The sequence below is a fragment of the Talpa europaea genome, assembly GCF_964194135.1.
Source record: "Talpa europaea genome assembly, chromosome: 2".
Classification (NCBI taxonomy): Eukaryota; Metazoa; Chordata; class Mammalia; order Eulipotyphla; family Talpidae; genus Talpa; species Talpa europaea.
The window spans coordinates 102,756,829-102,775,875 of record NC_140068.1 but is presented as its reverse complement, the minus strand read 5'-3'; the positions used below and the strand labels follow the sequence as shown (position 1 = coordinate 102,775,875).

The window sequence follows — 19,047 nt, the reverse complement described above, 5'->3', positions numbered from 1 at the left end:
GCGGGTGAGGACCCACACTCAGGCAACCCATTTTGTATCGGAGCTGCCCTATAACAAGAGGAAGGGGCCAGCCCAAACCACGGCCAGAATGGGAGGACAGGCTGGACTCTCAGCTGCCTCTGATTGTAAAGAACCGGGTGCAGAAAAAGACCTTCTCTGAAGAAGCCAAGAGGTGAGACAATCTCCCCTGTTCACTGTTTATATAAATAAGCCTTGGGTAACCCTAAAAGTGACTGACCAAAAAATTACCTTTTTGTAAATTAGGGGCCAATTACTCATTGTTAACATGCTATCAGTGTCGCCTCAACATGTATAACTGAGAACTAATTCTTTGTGTATATTAAATAATTTTCAAAAATTGCTCAGCGCTATAAATTGGGTCTGACCCTATTTAAATCTCACTACTCAAGATATCCATCCTCTTTTTAATGTTCTATGAGACAATTCTAATCCTAAATCCCCTAGGCAATTTTCCCCAAAGGCTAAAGAGACTCTAAAGTTATGTCAGCTATTAATAAACAGCAGCTTCAAAAATTAAATAATGCATAGTACTGAAAATATATAGTTTTTACCTACTCTTCACACCCTATCCTGCTGTGGCAGGATGGCCCTCTTAAATGAATTAATTTGCCTGTCACCATAAAAAAAAAAATTGTTTGTGCTTACACTTCATTAGTGGCCTTACTAATAATTAAAGGCAAAACACGGAGCATTGAGCTTTTTGGGCATAAATTCAAATCTTAATTATTTCTTATTAAAAAAAACTCAGCTTAACACTTTATTCCAACTTGATGATAACTGACAAAAAGCTATACAATCTTTTAAGGTAGACATTAAGTTTCATTTACCTTCCAACCCTTTGCTACATTTCTTAAAGGGACAGCAACTCATTTTTCTTCATGTTGTCAGTTCCTCACTGCTGCCCCCACCGGCAGCTCTTGTATTTACAGATGACTCCTTTGCTGGAAAAGCGGCTTATGTTGCTTATGCCGGGAAACCTAAGGCTATTAAAACAGACAATGCCCCTGCATATACTTCTACTGCCTTTAAAAAATTTTGTACCTCATTTAAAATTTGGCATGCTACGGGGATCCCTTGTAATCCTCAAGGACAAGCTATAGTTAAAAGAGCCCATCAAACCTTAAAAGCCCAAATTTTCAAATTGCAGCATTCTGAGTATAAATATAGCTCTGCACATCATATTTTAAACCATGCTTTGTTTGTTTTTAAATTACAATTCACGTGATGTTTCCCAAGCTACTAAACATTGCAATCCTGATAATTCTAACCCAAAGACACTGGTTATGTGGAAAGATCTGGTATCGGGTTCCTAAAAAAGGGCCTGATACTCTGCTAACCTAAGGGCAAGGCTATGCTTGTGTTTTTCCACAGGACACTGATTCACCCATCTGGATCCCCAATAGACTAATTCAACACCTTGAATCTGTTATAGGACAGGGAGAGGGGCAGCCCAAACCCCGCAAACCTGCCTATTCTAAGTGGGTTCTGCCATCCCACTTAGATGGCATCAACACAAAACATATGAGACTTTAATGGGAAGGAACTTTAATAAAACTAGGAAACAACACAGGTAAGGCAAAGAATCTAGTTTCTAAATGAAGCACCCAAAGTTACCCGTCCCCTCGTGGGTAAAACTCCATCCATATGGGATCGGCCCAGAGCAAGGCCCCAAAGCCTGCCACAAGTCTAAAGCATCTTCCAGTGGGGACCCACAGAAAAGGGTCACAAACAACCAGACAAGCCCGGAAGGAAAAGAGCAAAATCAACATCAAAATAAAAGCTGCCATGGTCACCTCCCCTCGGGTCTCACCTACATCTGTGTCACCCAGTCCACAACCAAAAGACAAGCACAGTTTCTTCACATGTCTCTAGGCTCCACGCGCCTCCTCCAGGTCTCCTGGCTCCATCCTGCTTCCTTCCTCAGTCTCTTCTGCAGCTTCTTCTCTTCTTCCTGCTCAGCTCCACCCTCCCTTGGGTGGGGCAGGGAACCTCCCCCTTTCCTGGGGACCACCCTGTTACAGTTCCTCTTCACCAACTGTGACTTGAGGTGTCATAGACCAGTCCTACTTTGTTATCAACCTCTGCTACGCTGTGCAGTAAACCACCTCCCCCTGTTTCTTTGTGTAAAATTTTGCTTACTAATTTAAATAGTGCTTAGGATAACATAAACAAATTGTTTTTGTAATTGTTTATCAACCTCCTTATGTTATATTACCTGTAAATTAAAAAAATATATATATTGGTATAATAATTCGTGTATTTATACTCTTCAACTTGCAGAGCAGAGTTTACATTGTCCTAAAAACAATTGTTGCTGCTTTAATTTTAGGCATTACTGCTCTTATAACAATCTTAGGTTCATTTGCTATGTCTACAACTGCTTTAGTACAAAAAATATATATCACAAATTATAGACATTTTATTACATAATATTTCTACTGCCCTGTATTTACAAAAACAAATAGAAAAAAAATAGAACTCAGTTAAATGTTCTTAAAATAACAAACAAACCTGTTTTATATGTAGTCCTCATCCAATTCCTCAGCAAAGCCATCAAACAGACCCACATCAAATTAAAAATGTTACAACTTCTGGGCAAAAAAAACAAAAAAAAGGGTGAGATGCTGGGAACTGTGCTACTCATGTTGTCTGACAAGGGTCTGGGCATGGCGCAGATTCCTGAAAAGTTAGGAATCTCCTTAGCTGACTCCTGCTAGATACTCCTCATTTGTTTATGGCTAGTTTCTACCATTGTTAAAATATGCATTTAAAAGTAAAACTTCAAATGCTGTTTGATCAATTACTAAATAACCAATTTGAGGGCCCATGGTACTGCGCAATTCATTGATAACATTGGTTAGTTAGCATACAAATTCTTGACATAGGAAAAAGGGAAGGACGGAGCTCTTTGAGAATGGACCAGGAGAACAACCAGCCTAGTAGGCTGCCAGGCCTTGTTTAGATATGCTTATTAAGGAAGCAAACTTGTCTTGTACTTACATTTCCATGTCTATGGCTTTTTAGCCATAGAAAAGCAAAGAGTTAGCAAGGAAAGAGTTCCCTTTCATTAACAGTTCCCTTTTCCTTAACAGTTCCCTTTCAATGACAATTGGTATGGTGGCTTCAAAATAAAATATGTTACAAACTCTGCTGAAGGGCAAATAGACCCTTGGCTGTTCTTGAAAAAAAAAAAAGTGATGATTGTTATCTTACTACTCTTCATACATATGCTTATGTACCTTGTAATGTATAAATAAAGGGCTGCTGAGACCCTCAGCAGGATGATGTCCACACCCTGATCAAGTGTTTGTGTCTCCTCACTCCCCCTCCCTCTTATCACCCCACAATTGTGCCAGCACTCTCCCATCCTTCAAGAACTCCTGACACCCAGGCTGCCGTGGCTGGTTTGTGGCAAACTATATTAAAGAAAAAATCAAAATCAACAAGCAACTGTAAAACAGAGGCACACTTTGGGGGCGGGGCAGGAGAGAGGAGGGATTGGGGTCAAAATAAGGGGGGTGCAGTTGTATGGGGAATATAAAAAAATAAATCTTAAAAAAAATCCAATCAAGTAATAAATGTCAGGATGCAATCCAAGTAAAAAAAAAAAAAAAGTCTTCATTAGCCAGCTGGCTACTCTCTCTTTGTAGGGAGCAGTCTTGAGCACAAGGTGATAATGTTTTGTTGTTTTTTTTTTTAAGATTTATTTATACAATAGCTGGGATACAGGCCAGATGTGTGGGAGGTTCAGAAGATTCACCAGAGACAGAGTGGGGAACAGAACATTCAGAATGACTATACACATTGCTGAGGGGAGCAGCGGGCACAACAGGAGAAGTCTTGCATGCCATGTAGGACCCTCGCTGCCAGCCAGGATCCAACCAGTACTGCAGAGGCTTCGGACAGCTTCACAGCGTGGTGTTCAACCACCTGCACCACCAGGGGAGGCTCATGATATGTGTTTTTAAAAGTCAAAACCACACCCGGGAGTTTGCAGTTGCCACAGCAAGCAGGATTACAGAAGCAAAACTGTGGTGTTACAAGAAGGAGAGTGTTTCACCACATCCCATGTTTCAGGTACAAAGGGCACATAATTCTTGTTTTTGACGGGAAACCGGCCTCTATTGTTTTGGTCTGAAATTTTCCCAGAGACCTAAATTATCCTTCTGAGATGGTTTAAGCTTAGGCCTCTTGTGGTCTTCTACATTTCACAATGCCCCCATTTCACATTCTTCCAATCCATAAGCAGGGGATGTCTTTCCATTTCTTTGTGTCTTCTTCTATTTCTTTTAATAGTGTTTTATAATTTTCTTTGTATGGGTCTTTCACCTCTTTTGTTAGGTTTATTCCCAAGTATTTGATTTTTTGGTTTCAATTATAAAAGGGATAGTTTTCTTGATTTCTTCTTCTTCAGATTGATTGCTGTGTATAGGAAGGCTACAGATTTTGATGTGTTGATTTTGTATCCTGCTACTTTACTGAACTGATTGATTATTTTGAGTAGTTTTTTTAAGGAGCTTTTAGTGTTCTCTATGTATGTTATCATGTCATTTGCAAATAGTGAGAGTTTTACTTCTTCTTTCCCTAATTGGATTATTTGTATGTCTTTCCCTTGTCTTATTGCTCTGGCTAGGACCTCCAGAACTTATTAAGGAGCAGTGGTGAGAGAGGACATCCTTGTCTTTCTCCTGATCATAAAGGAAATGCCTTCAGCTTTCTGCCATTAAGGATAATATTGGCAGTGGGTTTGTCATATCTGGCTTTCATCATATTACGGTATGTTCCTTCTATCCCAAGAATTTGAAGAACCATCATCATGAATGGATGTTGAACTTTGTTGAATGCTTTCTCAGCATCTATTGATATGATCATAAGGTTTTTACTTACTTTTTGTTAATGTGTTGGATTATACTGATCAATTTTTCTATGTTGAACCATCCTTGTGTCCCTGGGATGAATCACACTTGATTGTGGATTATTATCCCTTTGATGCATTGTTGAATTCTGTTGGCAAAGATTTTGTTGAGGATTTTTGCATCTTTGTTCATTAGGGAGAATGGCCTGTAATTTTCTTTGTTTGTGTTGTCTTTGTTTGATTTTGGTGTTAGTGTAATGTTGGCTTCGTAGAACATATTTTGTAGTATTCCTTCTTTTTTCAATTTTTTGAAAGAGTTTGTGCAGGATAGACACTAATTCACTGCTGAACATTTGGTAGAATTCATTTGATAAGCCGTCTGGGCCTGGGCTTTTGTATTGGGAGAGTGCATTGATTAGCTTCAATTTTGCTGCTTGTAATTTATCTATTCAGGTGCTCTATTTCTTTATCCAGCTTTGGATGATTATATCTTTCTAGGAATTTGTCCAACTCTTCTAGATTGTTGAATTTGTTTGCATATAAATGTTCATAGAAATCTCTGATTATTCTTTGATTTCTACTGAATCTGCTGTGATATCTCCTCTTTCACTTATAATCCTATTTATATGTGTTTTTGTAACAGGGTGGTATCTGTGCCACCATAGATATGGTGGAATAAAAATTAAAAGGGGGGATTGTAACAGGGTGGTCCTCAGGAAAGGGGGAGGTTCCCTGCCCCACCCAAGGGAGGTTGGAGCTGAGCAGCGAGAGAAGAAGCTGCATAGGAGACTGAGGAAGGAAGCAGGATGGAGGCAGAAGGAGACCTGGAGGAGGCGCATGGAGCCTAGAGGCACGTTAAGAAACTGCGCTTGTCTTTTGGTCGTGGACTGGGTGACACAGGTGTGGGTGAGACCCGTGGGGAGGTGACAATGGCAGCTTTTATCTTGAGTTTGATTTTGCTCTTTTCCTTCTGGGCTTGTCTGGTTGTTTTTGACCCTTTTGTGTGGGTCCCCACTGGAAGGTGCTTTAGACTTGTGGCAGGCTTTGGGGCCTTGCTCTAGGCCAATCCCATTTGGATGGAGTTTTACCCACGAGGGGACAGGTAACTTTGGGTGCTTGATTTAGAAACAATATTCTTTGCCTTTCCTGTATTGTTTCCTAATTGTATTAAAGTTCCTTCCCATTAAAGTCTCATATGTTTTGTGTTGATTCGGCGGATGGCAGAACCCATTTAAAACAGACAGGTTTGCAGGGTTTGGGCTGCCCCTCTCCCTGTCCTATAACATTTTCTCCCATTTTAGTTTGTGAGTCTGGCTAGAGGTTTGTCTATTTTCTTTATTTTTCAAAGAACCAACTTTTGGTTTCATTGATATTTTGGATTTTTTTTTTAATTTATATTTTGTTTATTTCTGCTTTTTAAAAAAGATTTATTCATGCATACAAAAACTGGGGTACAGGCCAGATGCAGAGGAGAGTGAGAGGATTCACCAGAGACAGAGTGGGGAGCAGAACAGGCAGATCTACTGAAATACACTGCTGAGGGGAGCATCAGGAGAGACAAGAGAGGTCTGTTGCACCATGTGGCATTCTTGCTGGTCAGGATTGAACCCGCACTGTAGAGTCTTTGGACAGCTTCACAGTGCTGCACTCAACCTCCTGCACCACCAGGGGAGGCCCTTTTTCTGCTTTGCTTTTTATTATTTGCTTTCTTCTACTAGCTTTAGGGTTTTTTGTTGCTCTTTATCTAGCTCTTTGAGATGTGAGATTCAGTTGTTTCTTTGAGTTCTTTCTTGTTTCTTCATGTGAGCCTGTATTGATATTATTTTGTTCTTATTACTGTTTTTGCTGCATCCTATACATTCTGGAAAGTGGGGTCCCCTTGTCGTTCAACTCAAAGTATCTTTAATTTCTTCTTTGATTTCCCTATTAGTACAGTGGTCTCCAGTAGTGTGGATTTCACTCTCCATGAAGTGGGAGGGTTCCTTGTTTTCTTTTCATGATTTATTTCCAGTTTGAGGCCTTTATGATCAGAGAAGATAGTCAGAATAATTTTGATCTTCTTCTATATGTTGATGTTTGTCTTGTGGCTGAGTATTTGATCAATTTTGGAGAATGATCCGTGTGTACTTGAGAAAAATGTGTACTCGGATTTTTTTGGGTGCAGTGTCCTATAGATGTCTGTTAAGTCCATGACTTCTGTGTCTTTATTTAGGGTTCTAGAGTCTTTATTTTTTGTCTCTTTGATCTGTTCATTGGTGAGAGTGGGGTGTTGAATTCTCCCACTATATATGTATATTCTTTAATGTCTTTTTTCAGAGCTGATAATAATTGACTAATACATTTTGGAATTTCCTTCATTTGTTGAGTATATGTTGATGAGTGTTATATCTTCCTGATATATTTCTCCCCTTGATCATTCTGTGTTCATCTATGTCTCTTTTTAGCTTTTTAGTTTGAAGTCTATTTAATCTGATATAAGTATAGCTGTCCCTGCTTTATGTTTTGGTCCATTTACTTGTAGGATTGTTTTCCAGACTTTAACTTTCACTCTGTGTTTATCTTTTATGTTTAAATGTGTTTCCTGGAAACAGCAGAAGGTTGGAATTTTTTTTTTTTTAATCCAGCCCACTACTCTGTGTCTTTTTATTGATGAGTTTAATCCATTTGCACTCAGAGTTAACGTTGATATGTTGGCATCTGTATTTGCCATTTTGTTTGTCTTTTTTTGTGGTTTTATTCCTTGCTTTATTCTCTTCTTCTTGTTCATTCCTCTGTTGGTTTTGGCTTTAGGACTTCTTTTACATTTTTTTTGGCATGGGGGTTTAGTTGTAACAAATTTCTGGAGTTTCTGTTTGTCTGACAAGGTCCTTATTTTTTCTTCACAGAGGAAGGAGAGCTTTACAGGGTAAAGTATTCTTGGTTGACATTTGCTGTCTTGAAGTTTGTTGAATATTTGCTCCATTCTCTTCTTGCCTGCAGTGTTTCTTCAGAAAAGTCTGAAGCTAACTTGATTGGTTTTCCCTTATAAGTTATCTGTTTCTTCCCCCTAGCCAGTTTCATTTTTTTTTTCCCTTGTCTTGGACTCTTGCAAGCTTTATTATTATGTGTCTTGCTGTAGTTTTCTTTTCATCGTGGTAATTAGGAGTTCTTCTCACTTCTTGTATGTCTATATTCATCACCTTTTTCATGCTTGGAAAGTTTTCTTCAATTATCTCATTGAAAATTTCTCAATTCCTTTATGTCTCTCTTCACCTTCTGGAATGCCTGTAACTCTTAACAATTCCTCTCATCATGGAGTCTGATAAATGATGAAGAGTATCCTCATTCTCCTTCCTTTGCACCTTGCTCTCCTTTTTTCTTTTGATGCATTTTATTTCTGTATCTTCCAGAGTACTGGTCCATTTTCCATTTCATCAATTCTGTTTTCATTTCTTTTCCCAGAGTTAATTTTTTGAGCATTTTTATTTTATTTTATATATTTTTATGTCATTTTACATTTTTGCACTATGTATGCATTTTCATCTTGCTTATAGCCCCCATAAAATTTCCACCCCCTTTTTTTTTAATATTTTATTTTATATAATTATTACATCGTTTTTCATTTTTGCACAATATATGCATTTTCATTTTGGTTATATTCCCCATACAATTGCAACCCCCTTATCTTGTCCCTAGTCTTTCCTCTCCCCCGCCACCCCTCGGGGTAATGTGTCTCTGGTTTATAGTTGCTTGTTGATTTTGACTTTTACTTTGTATTAATTAGTCTTTTTCCTGGTCGCTTATTTAGGTTTTCTAAATTCCTGCTATGAGTGAGACCATCTGGTATTTTTCTTTTCCTTTCTGTCTTATTTTGCAGAGTATGATCCCTTCCAGCTCCATCCATGTTGCTGCAAACTGCATGAGTTTATCTTTTTTGATTGCTGAGTAATATTCCATTGTGTATATGTACCACATCTTATTGATCCAGTCATCTATTTTTGGGCATTTGGGTAGTTTCCATAGCTTACCTATTGTAAATAGTGCTGCTATAACCATAGGAGTGCAGGTGCCCTTTGGAATTAATGTTTCTGTGTCATTTGGGTAAATACCTAGGAGTGGAATTGCTGGATCATATGGAAGCTCCATCTTTATCAGGTTGAGGAATCTCTACACAGCTTTCCATAGTGGTTGGACCAGTTTGCACTCCCACCAACAGTGCAGGAGAGTTCCTTTTTTTCCACATCCTTGCCAACATTTGTTGTTGCTAATTTTTTTTTTTTTAAATATGTGCCATTCTCACTGGTGTAAGATGGTATCTCATTGAGTTTTGATTTGCATTTCCCTGATTGCAAGTGCTGTTGAACATTTTTTCATATGCCTGTTGGCTATTTGCATTTCCTCTTTGGAGAAGTTTCTTTTTAGCTCTTCTGCCCACATTTTGACTGGATTATTTACTTTGTTTCTGTTAAGTTTCATCAGCTCTTTGTAGATTTTTGTGATCAGTCCTTTATCATTAGTCTTGTGTGCAAAAATTTTCTCCCAATCTGTGGGGTGTCTCTTTGATTTCTTTACTGTCTCTTTTGCTATGCAGAAGCTCTTTAATTTCATGTAATCCCATCTTTTTATCTCTGTCTTTACTATCATTGCTTTGGGTGATATGTCTTTAAAGATGTTACTGAGGTGTATGTCATGTAGTGTTTTGTCTATTTTTTCTTGTATATATTTTATGGTTTCAGGACTTATGTCTAGTTCTTTAGTCCATTTTTATTAGATTTTTGTGCATGATGTGTGGTAGTAGTCAAACTTCATTCTTTTGCATGTAGTGACTCAGTTTTCCCAGCACCAGTTATTGAACAAACTTTCTTTTCTCCAATGCGTTGTCTTTGCTCCTTTGACAAACATTAGTTGACCATAAATTTGTGGGTTTATTTCTGGATTTTCTATTCAATTCCATTGGTCTGTGTGTCTGTTCTTGTCCAATACCAGGCAGTTTGGATGATTATGGCTTTGTAGTATAGTTTGAAGTCTGGGAGTGTGATGCATCAATTGCCCTTCTTTTTCTTTTTCTTTCTTTTTTTTTTTCAGGAGAGCTTTGGCTATTCAGGGTTTTTGGTGATTCCATATGAATTTCTTCAATAATTGTTCTATCCTTTGAAGAATGACATTGAAATTTTGATTGGAATAGCATTGAATCTGTATATTGCTTTTGGTAGGATGGCCATTTGAATAATCTTTCTTCTTCCAATCCATGAGCAGGAGATGTCTTTCCATTTCTTTGTGTCTTCTTCTATTTATTTTAACAGTGTTTTATAGTTTTCTTTGTATAGGTCCTTTACCTCTTTGTTAGATTTATTCCCAAGTATTTGATTTTGTTTTGTTTCTATAATAAAAGGGATGTTTTTTTTTTCTTCTTCTTCATATTTATTGCTTATGTATAGGAAGGCTACTGACTTTTGTGTATTGATTTTGTATCCTGCCACTTTACTGAACTGATTGATGAATTGAATAATTTTTTCTGTGGAGTTTTTGGGGTTCTCTATGTATAATATCATATCATCTGTAAATAGTGATAGTTTGACTTCTTCTTTTCCTTTTTGGATTCCTTGTATGTCTTTCTCTTGTCTTATTGCTCTGGCTAGTACCTCCAGTATTACATTGAAAAGCAGTGGTGAGAGTGGACATCCTTGTCTTGTTCCAGATCTTAATGGAAATGCTTTCAGCTTTTCACCATTGAGAATGTTACTGGCTGTTGGCTTGTCATATATGGCCTTTATGATGTTGAGGTATGTTCCTTGTATCCCAAGAATCTCAAGGGCTTTTATCATGAATGGGTGTTGTACTTTGTCGAAAGCTTTCTCAGCATCTATTGATATTATCATATGGTTTTTATATTTCTTTTTGTGGATGTGTTGGATAATGTTGATTGATTTTCAGATGTTGAACCATCCATGTGTCCCTAGAATGAATCCTACTTGGCCGTGGTGAATTATCTTATGGATAAATTGTTGGATTCTGATAGCTAAAATTTTATTGAGGATTTTTCCATCAATGTTCATAAGGGAGATTGGCCTTTAGTTTTCCTTTTTTGTGTTGTTCTTGTTCGTTTTTTGTGTTAGTGTAATGTTGGCTTCATTGAATGTGTTTGGTATTGTCCCTTCCTTCTCAATTTTTTGGAAGAGTTTGTGAAGGATAGGCAATAATTCTTCTCTGAATCTTTGATAGAATTAATTTGTAAATCCATCAGGTCCTGGGCTTTTGTTTTTGGGGAGGTTTTTGATTACCATTTCAATTTTGCTGCTTGTAATTGGTCAGTTTAGGTGTTCTATTTCTTCTTTCTCTAGCTTTGGGTGATTGTAGAGTTGTAGGAATTTGTCCATCTCCTCTAGATTGTTGAACTTGTTTCCATATAACTGTTCATAGTAGTTAATGAGTATTCTTTTGATTTCTGCTGTGTCCTTTGTGATTTTTCCTCTTTCATTTATGATCCTGTTTATTTGTTCTTTCTCCCTTTTTTCCTTTGTGAGCCTAGCTAGGGGTTTGTCTATTTTATTGATTTTTTCGAAGAACCAGCTCTCGGTTTCTTTGATCTTTTGGATTGTTTTCTTATTTTCAGTTCCATTTATTTCTGCTTTGGTTTTTATCATTTCTTTTCCACTGTTTTTTTTTTTTTTTTGTAGAGCCATGTTTTATTTATTTATTATTTATTTGTTTGTTTGTTTTGTTTATACATGCACTGGGTACAGTCAGAAGTGCGGGAGGGTGAGAGAATTCACCAGAGCCAGAGCGGGGAGCAGAGCAGGCAGAAGGACTGAAGTACACTGTCGAGGCGAGCAGCGGGCGGTAGGAGAGCTCTGCCCTCCATGTGGGACCCTCCTCCAGTGGCCGGGGAGCAGCCAGAGATCGAACCCGAGCCACAGAAGCCGCGGGCAGCTTCGCAACTTAGCGCTCAACTGCTGCACCACCAGGGAGGCCCAGTTTTGGGGTTTTTTTTGTTGTTTTTTTTCTAGATCTTTGAGCTTCGAGATTAGGTAGTTTCTTTGAATTCTTTCTTGTTTCTTGATGTGAACATCTATTGCTATATATTTTCCTCTTATTACTGCTTTTGCTGTATCCCTTACATTTAGGAAACTGGTGTCCTCATTGTCATTCAATTCAAAGAATTTTTTAAATTCTTCTCTGATCTCCTCATTAGTCCATTGGTCTTCCAGTAGTGTGGTTTTCAATCTACATGAGGTAGGAGAGTTCCTTGCCTTCTTTTTATGGTTTATTTCTAGTTTGATGCCTTCATAGTCAGAAAAGTGGTTGGTATGATTTCAATCTTGGTGAATCTGTTGATGTTTGTCTTGTGTCCCAGTATGTGATCGATCCTGGAGAATGATCCATGTGCGCTTGAGAAAAATGTGTACTCCATTTTTTTTGGGGTTTAGTGTTCTACAGATGTCTGTTAAGCCCAAGCGCTCTAGGTCCTTATTTTGAGCTTTAGTGTCTTTACTTATTTTTTTGTCTCGTTGATCTATCCATTGTTGATAGTGGTGAGTTGAAGTCTCCCACTACGTATGTGCTTTCTCTGATGTCTGTTTTCAGAGATGACAATAGTTGTCTGATATATTTTGGTGCTCCTTAATTTGGTGAATATATGTTAATAAGTGTTATTTCTTCTTGAGGTATTGTCCCCTTGATCATAATGTAGTGACCATTGGGGTCTCTTTTTATCTTTTTGAGTTTGAAATCTGTTTTATCTGATATAAGTATAGTTGTTCCTGCTTTCTTTTTTGGTCCATTGGCTTGTAGGATTGTTTTCCATCCTTTAACTTTGAGTCTGTTTTTATCTTTTATAGCTAAATGTGTTTCCTGGAGACAGCAAAAGATTGAGTTTTGTTTCTTAATCCAGCCTGCAACTCTGTGTCTTTTTATTGAAGAGTTCAGTACATTTACATTTAGAGTTAATATTGGTATGTCAGCATCTGTATTTGCCATTGTGTTTATCTTTCCTTGATTTTATTTATTTATTCTTTTAATAACTTTTTTTTTTTGGCCTTCTTTCATTTTTATTCGTCCCTCTGAAGTTCTGGCTTTAGGACTCCTTGTAGTATTTTTTTGGGTAGGGTTTTAGTCATAATGAAATTCCAGAGTTTCTGTTTGTCTGGGAAGGTCCTTATTCTTTCTTCATAGAGGAAGGAGAGCTTTGCGGGATAGAGTGTTCTTGGTTGGCATGTGTTTTCTTGGAGTGTGTTGACTATGTCCCTCCACTCTCTCCTTGCCCGTAGTGTTTCTTCAGAGAAGTCTGATGTCAGCCTGATTGGTTTTCCTTTGAATGTTATCTGTTTCTTCCCTCTTGTCAGCTTCATTATTTTTTCCTTGTCCTGGATTCTTGGGAGCTTCGCTATTATGTGTCTTGCTGTATTTTTCCTTTCGCCTTTGATGTTCTTCTTGCTTCTTGTATATCAATTTTCAGCTCGTTCTTCACATTTGGGAAGTTCTCTTCAATTATCTCCTGGAATATTTTCTCTGTTCCTACATCTCTCTCCTCTCCTTCTGGTATTCCTATAACTCTTATATTTCCTTTCCTCATGGAGTCAGATAATTCCTGAAGACTTTCTTCGGTCTTTTTCCTTCGTACTTCTCTTTCCTTTTCTGTTTTGGTTCTTTTTATTTCTGTGTCTTCAAGAGTACTTATTTGTTCTTTCATTTCATCTATTCTGCTTTCATTGCTTTTCCTAGAGTTCTCTATTGCCTCCATTAATTCTTTGATCTCCTGCATTTCTTTTACTTCCCTCTTTAGGGACTCAATTTCATTGATTATTTTTCTCTTAGCATTGTTTTCCTTCATGACTTCTGTCAGTTTTTTAATCATGGCAATTTTAAATTCTTTTTCTGGAAGGCTCAGAAGTTCCTCCATGTTAATGTCTTTGCAATCTGGGGGGTGGTTTTCTTTTTGTGGTGTGCTTTTTTCCTGAGGAGTTGCTAGGTTGTGTGTGGTTCTTCTACTCCCTATTGTCTGTTTTCTAATTTGCTGTATGCATTGGGACACTGTGTTGCTGGGACTGGCCGGCATCTTGGGTGAACTCCACTCCCCTCTGGCTCCTCTGGGAGCCATCTGTCAGTTTCAAGCAGTCTTTACTGAAGAAAGGTCCCTGTTCTAAAATATCGATGCAGGGACACGCTTCTCTGTGCACCTAGTCTGCCCCGGCAGTCGGTTCCCGCTCCTCCTCTGGGCTCGGACTTCAGGCCAGAAGGGGCCTGGTGTGGGAAAACTTCCCAGCTCTCCTCTGGCTCCTCAGGGAGCCTTCTGCTGTTTTCAAGCAGTCTTTACCAAAAACATGTCCCTGTTCTAAAATGGCAATGCGGGACACACTCCCTGCGTGCCTGGTCTGCCCCGGTGGTGGGTTCCAGCTCCCCCTCTGGGCTTGGACTGCAGGCTAGAAGGGGCCTGGTGTGGGCAAACTCCCCAGCTCACCTCTGGCCAAGTTTTTATGTATTTAAATTAGTTAGCATAAAGTGTTTTCTACTATAATAAATATAAAATATGTTATATAAAAATTTGTTTTAAAAGGAAGAAATATTACGGCGTTGTCTTAAAGTCATTAAAATGATTAATGGCAAAATGTATAAATAATTTTTTTAGTTAATTAATGTGTTATGAATTGGTATAACTTTAACCAGTTACAAGGAGGATTTTTAATAGTCTTTTTTCTGTCCAGCAGGAAAGGCAGCTTGAAATAAATATGCTGAGATCAAGAGAAAAATTGGTTAATGTCAATGATGCACAGGATAATAATTTTTGGAATTATCTTTTCTACTGACCCGAAAGCATGCAGCTTCACAGAGAGCACATCCTTTCTCACTGATTAAACACCCAAGTCAAACACTGTACATTGCATGTAGTCATATACTCTCATGATGTCCCAGATGAGACTGAAAAATTACAACATCCAATATTATACCCATTTATAAGTTTTTTTTAAAAGATTTATTTATTCATGCATATAAATACTGGGGTGTAGGCCAGAGGTGGAGGAGAGGGAGACGATTCACCAGAGACATAGTGGGGAGCAGAACAGGTGCATCAACTGAAATGCACTGTTGATGGGAGCAGTGGAAGAGGTCTGCTGTGCCATGTGGGTTAGCTCCCTGGCTGGAGATCTAACTCAGTAATGGAATCAGATCTCAGCAGCTTGAATCTGCTGAAGTGTCTATAGATTGCTTAGACTTAACCTCTTGTACCACCAGGGACACCTCCCATTGTAAGTTTTTAATAGTCATTAACAATGGAAGGAAAATTTTCAGATAATACTTGAGGGAGTAAGAACAGCTGGTTAAAAAAATAAATGGCAAACATCCCTTCGCAGGATCCAGAAGAAAAGCAGCACGACCAGGAGAGACATGTGCCCTTGGCTGTGACTGGAGTGTCCCCTCCAGGGCTCATCCTGACACTGTGCAGGGGCCAAGGGACACACCCCTGGGGTCCAGCTCCAGGTCACACAGGAGGGCACTTGGGGAATGTGGGCCAGGAAGCGACAAATGGTGATGGGAGAGTCCACACCTGTGACTACTCAGCTCCACACACACAATTCACACAAACTTGAACATCACACAACCCAACTAGATCAAGAGTGCTCCCTATACAAGTGAGGAAGGGCTCACTGTGGTGTCAAGTTGGGGTGAGGCTGGAGGCACAGGGGTGATAGAATTCATCAGAGAAGTTGTGGAGAACTGAAAAGGTGGATATGTGGAAATATACTGTGAGAGAGCAGGGGCCTGACAGGAGATGCCTGCTCAGGAAGAATATATGAGGCACTATTATGTACTGTTTTCTCAGGCTTTTATATTTTCAAATACAGGCAAATTTGCTTTGTCTATTTATTTTCCAGAAGCTATTATAAGTGTTGTAAGAATAGAGCATAACAGCAGCCATTTTAAAGTTCAGCAGCCATTTAAGAGCTTAACTGACAGTAAGGTTGCAATTCCTAGAATCCTAATTCTAAGGCCGGTATCTGTAACCATATTATCCTAACAGTTGGATTCCTAGAATCCACATCTAAAGCTGTCAGATTACCCTGAGGGACCCATTCTGTATGCCTATTTAAACTGCCTAATTATGGTGCTCGGGGTCCAACCCTGTCTGGGTGCAGCTGCTGTGTCGGTTCCACTCTGTGGGTTCGGACCCTAGCTCAAGCTAGCTAATAAAGGCCACTTTTGCTTTTGTATCAAACTTGGGTCTCAGTCGTTCTTGGACTCTGCACCGGTGTGCTTTAACATTTGGGGGCTAGTCCGGGATCGACATTCCAATTCATGAGTTGGCCTAACTTTGTTCATATACCAATCTCAGTCGCGGGGACTTGGGAGATCGATGAGTTGGGAGACATCCCGATGAGAGTAGCAGTTATAAGTCTTCAGCCTGTTCCTTCGAAGTGGAAGACGGAGTATAGGGGACTCCTACTTCAGAGTCCTCTGAAGTGGAAGCCGGAGGAATGAGGACCAACGTGGAACTCTGGTCCTGTGTGCACACTGGTAAATTCTTTCAAGGCCTTACTTAGTAGTCCAGCTGACTTGCAATGTCTTGCATTTGTCTTCTGTTTATTGTTGCTTGTGGTGTTCGCCCCCCTCTTTTTTGATATCACAGGATATTAGGACAGAGACAGGGGACAGGGATCCCACAATGGGTGAGCATTGCTGCGCAGGGTTTTACCCAGGTAATAGTCCGTTCTGGTTTTGAGCCGAATGAGGTCCAGGTGGACGCACTGGAAGGCCTCTGGCAGGGACCATGGGAGACGTTCCTGGACCCTCCAGTTAGTTATCCATACCCCTTGTTAGGCAGCAGATACCCCTTTGTTGGAAGGTTCGAAAGAGCTATTATTACTTTGTTCCTGGTGTCTGTTGTTCTTGTTGCATCTGTGTTCACAATCATGGGTCAGGGACAGACAACTCCCCTCTCACTCATGGTGGATCGTTTTTCGGACGTCCGTGCTCAAGCTCAAAATCTTTCCTTAGATGTCCATAAACGTCTCTTTATTACTTTATTTTATTTTATTTTTTTATAGAGGCATGTTTTATTTATTTATTTGTTTGTTTTGTTTATACATGCACTGGGTACAGTCAGAAGCGCGGGAGGGTGAGAGAATTCACCAGAGTCAGAGCAGGTAACAGAACAGGCAGAAGGACCAAAGTACACTGCTGAGGGGAGCAGCGGGCAGGAGGAGAGGTCTGTGCGCCAGGTCGGACCCTCCTCCGGTGGCCGGGGAGCAGCCGGGGATCAAACCGGCGCCGCTGAGGCCGCGGGCAGCTTTGCAACCCAGCGCTCAACCACTGCGTCACCGGGGAGGCCCTCTCTTTATTACTTTATATTCTTCTGAATGGCCTCCCTTTCCAGGTTTACAGTGGCCACGCGGCAGCTCCTTGGACATTTTTCTCATTCGGCAAGTAAAAAAGGTGGTCACAACTTCTCATCCTGAACAGGTCCCCTACATCGTCCTTTTTGATGACCTGACTGTTTTTCCGTGGGACTGGTTATGGCCTTTTTGTCCTTGTGGCATCATTTCCTCTAATGGTTGGACGACTCACATCTATGTAGCCCAGACTCTCTGCCATGATCAAAGAGTGTCTGTTCTTCCAGACTCTACCCCTTCCCTCCTCCAGGCTTTGGACAATGATCTATCCACCTTCCTGTTGGCACCATCAGCATACCCGATGTAGCAGCCGCAGGGACCGTGGTAGAGGGGGAGGGAGCACGTGTGGCCACTACGGGGGAGGAAGCGGATGTGGCGGCTGCAGCAGCACCTGACTCCACTTCCAGCTTGATCTCATCACCAGGCCTGGACACAGGTACACAGGGGAGGGGGACAGTGGGAGATTCAGTTATTCTAGCCCCTTTGAGGGCCCTAGGGCTGACAGATGAAAATGGCCAACAAACCATGCAATATTGGCCCTTTTCTACCTCCTACCTGTATAATTGGAAACATCAAAACCCTCCATTCTCAGAAAATCCTAGAGGTCTTATTAATCTTTTAGAGTCTATTTTGTTCACTCACCAAACTACCTGGGATGACTGCCTCCAGCTCATGCAGATCCTGTTTATGACAGAAGAAAGAGACAGGATTTGGGAAGAGGCTATAAACAGGTACCGGGTGTGGACGGCCACCTTACCCAGGATCCATCTACCGTAGACCTAGGGTTCCCCTTGCGCTGCCCTGATTGGGATTACAACACCCATGAAGGTAAGGAGCGTCTCTGGGTGTACTGCCAGACTCTGATGGCTGGGCACCAAGCAGCGGCTAGAAAGCTGACAAATCTGGCGAGGATTCATGATGTAAGACAAGGGCCGATGGAGAGCCTGGCTGCCTTTCTAGAACGTATTATGGATGCTTTCAGGCAGTATAGTTCCCGTGACGCTGAGGCCCCTGACAGCCAGGCAGCAGTTATGTTAGCCTTTGTTAACCAGGCATCTCCAGATAGAAAGAAAAAGCTTCAAAAACTTGATAGACTGGGGGAAAGGCCAGTGCAAGAACTCCTCAGAGTAGCTGATAAAGTATATCATAATAGGGAAACAGAGGAGGAAAAGCAGGAAAGGCTTAGGGCCAAGCAAAGGGAAAGAGAGGACAAAATTAGAACAGAAGACCGTCGCGAGTGAGCAGCAGAAGAAAAGAGGCAAAACCTCCAATTAACCCGCATTCTGCTCGCAACAGTGGGCCGAGGTGACAAAGCCCAAGGGAGAAAACCAAGGCCCAGGCTGGACAGAGATCAGTGTGCCCTATGCAAGAAACGTGGCCATTGGGCCAAGGATTGCCCTGACAAGCCTGAGTCTGAGCCTCTACACAAACCAGTAAAGGTCCTCCAGGTCAACACGGAGGACAGTGACTAGGGGGGTCAGGGCTCGGCCCCCCTTCCTGAGCCTAGGATAACCTTAACAGTGGAGGGGAAACCGGTTGACTTTCTGGTAGACACGGGAGCCCAGTATTCAGTTCTCGTACAGGATCAAGGACAAAAACAAAATCCCACCACCTGGGTCCAAGGGGCAACCAGAACTCGGGAATATGGATGGACAACAGACGGTCGAGTCAATCTGGCCCAAGGAATGGTCAGCCACTCCTTCATGGTAATTCCGGGCTGTCCCACCCCGCAACTGGGTCGAGATCTCCTGACCAAGACAGGAGCATTTATTACTTTTGGTCCACGGGGCGGGGGAACGAGTTAGT

General features: G+C 40.6%; 1 protein-coding gene across 1 annotated transcript in view; it reads left to right on the top strand.

Annotated features, from left to right (window-relative positions):
* LOC311188190 (butyrophilin subfamily 3 member A2-like) overlaps nt 1-18,678 on the top strand; it is a gene marked incomplete at both ends in the record, with an annotated part of 59,528 nt that extends 40,850 nt beyond the window's left edge. Inside the window, one exon of the mRNA XM_084259345.1 lies at nt 18,538-18,678. Coding sequence (XP_084115471.1) covers nt 18,538-18,678 — 141 coding nt within the window. The remainder of the gene's footprint in view (nt 1-18,537) is intronic.
* Nucleotides 18,679-19,047: the final 369 nt, after the last annotated feature.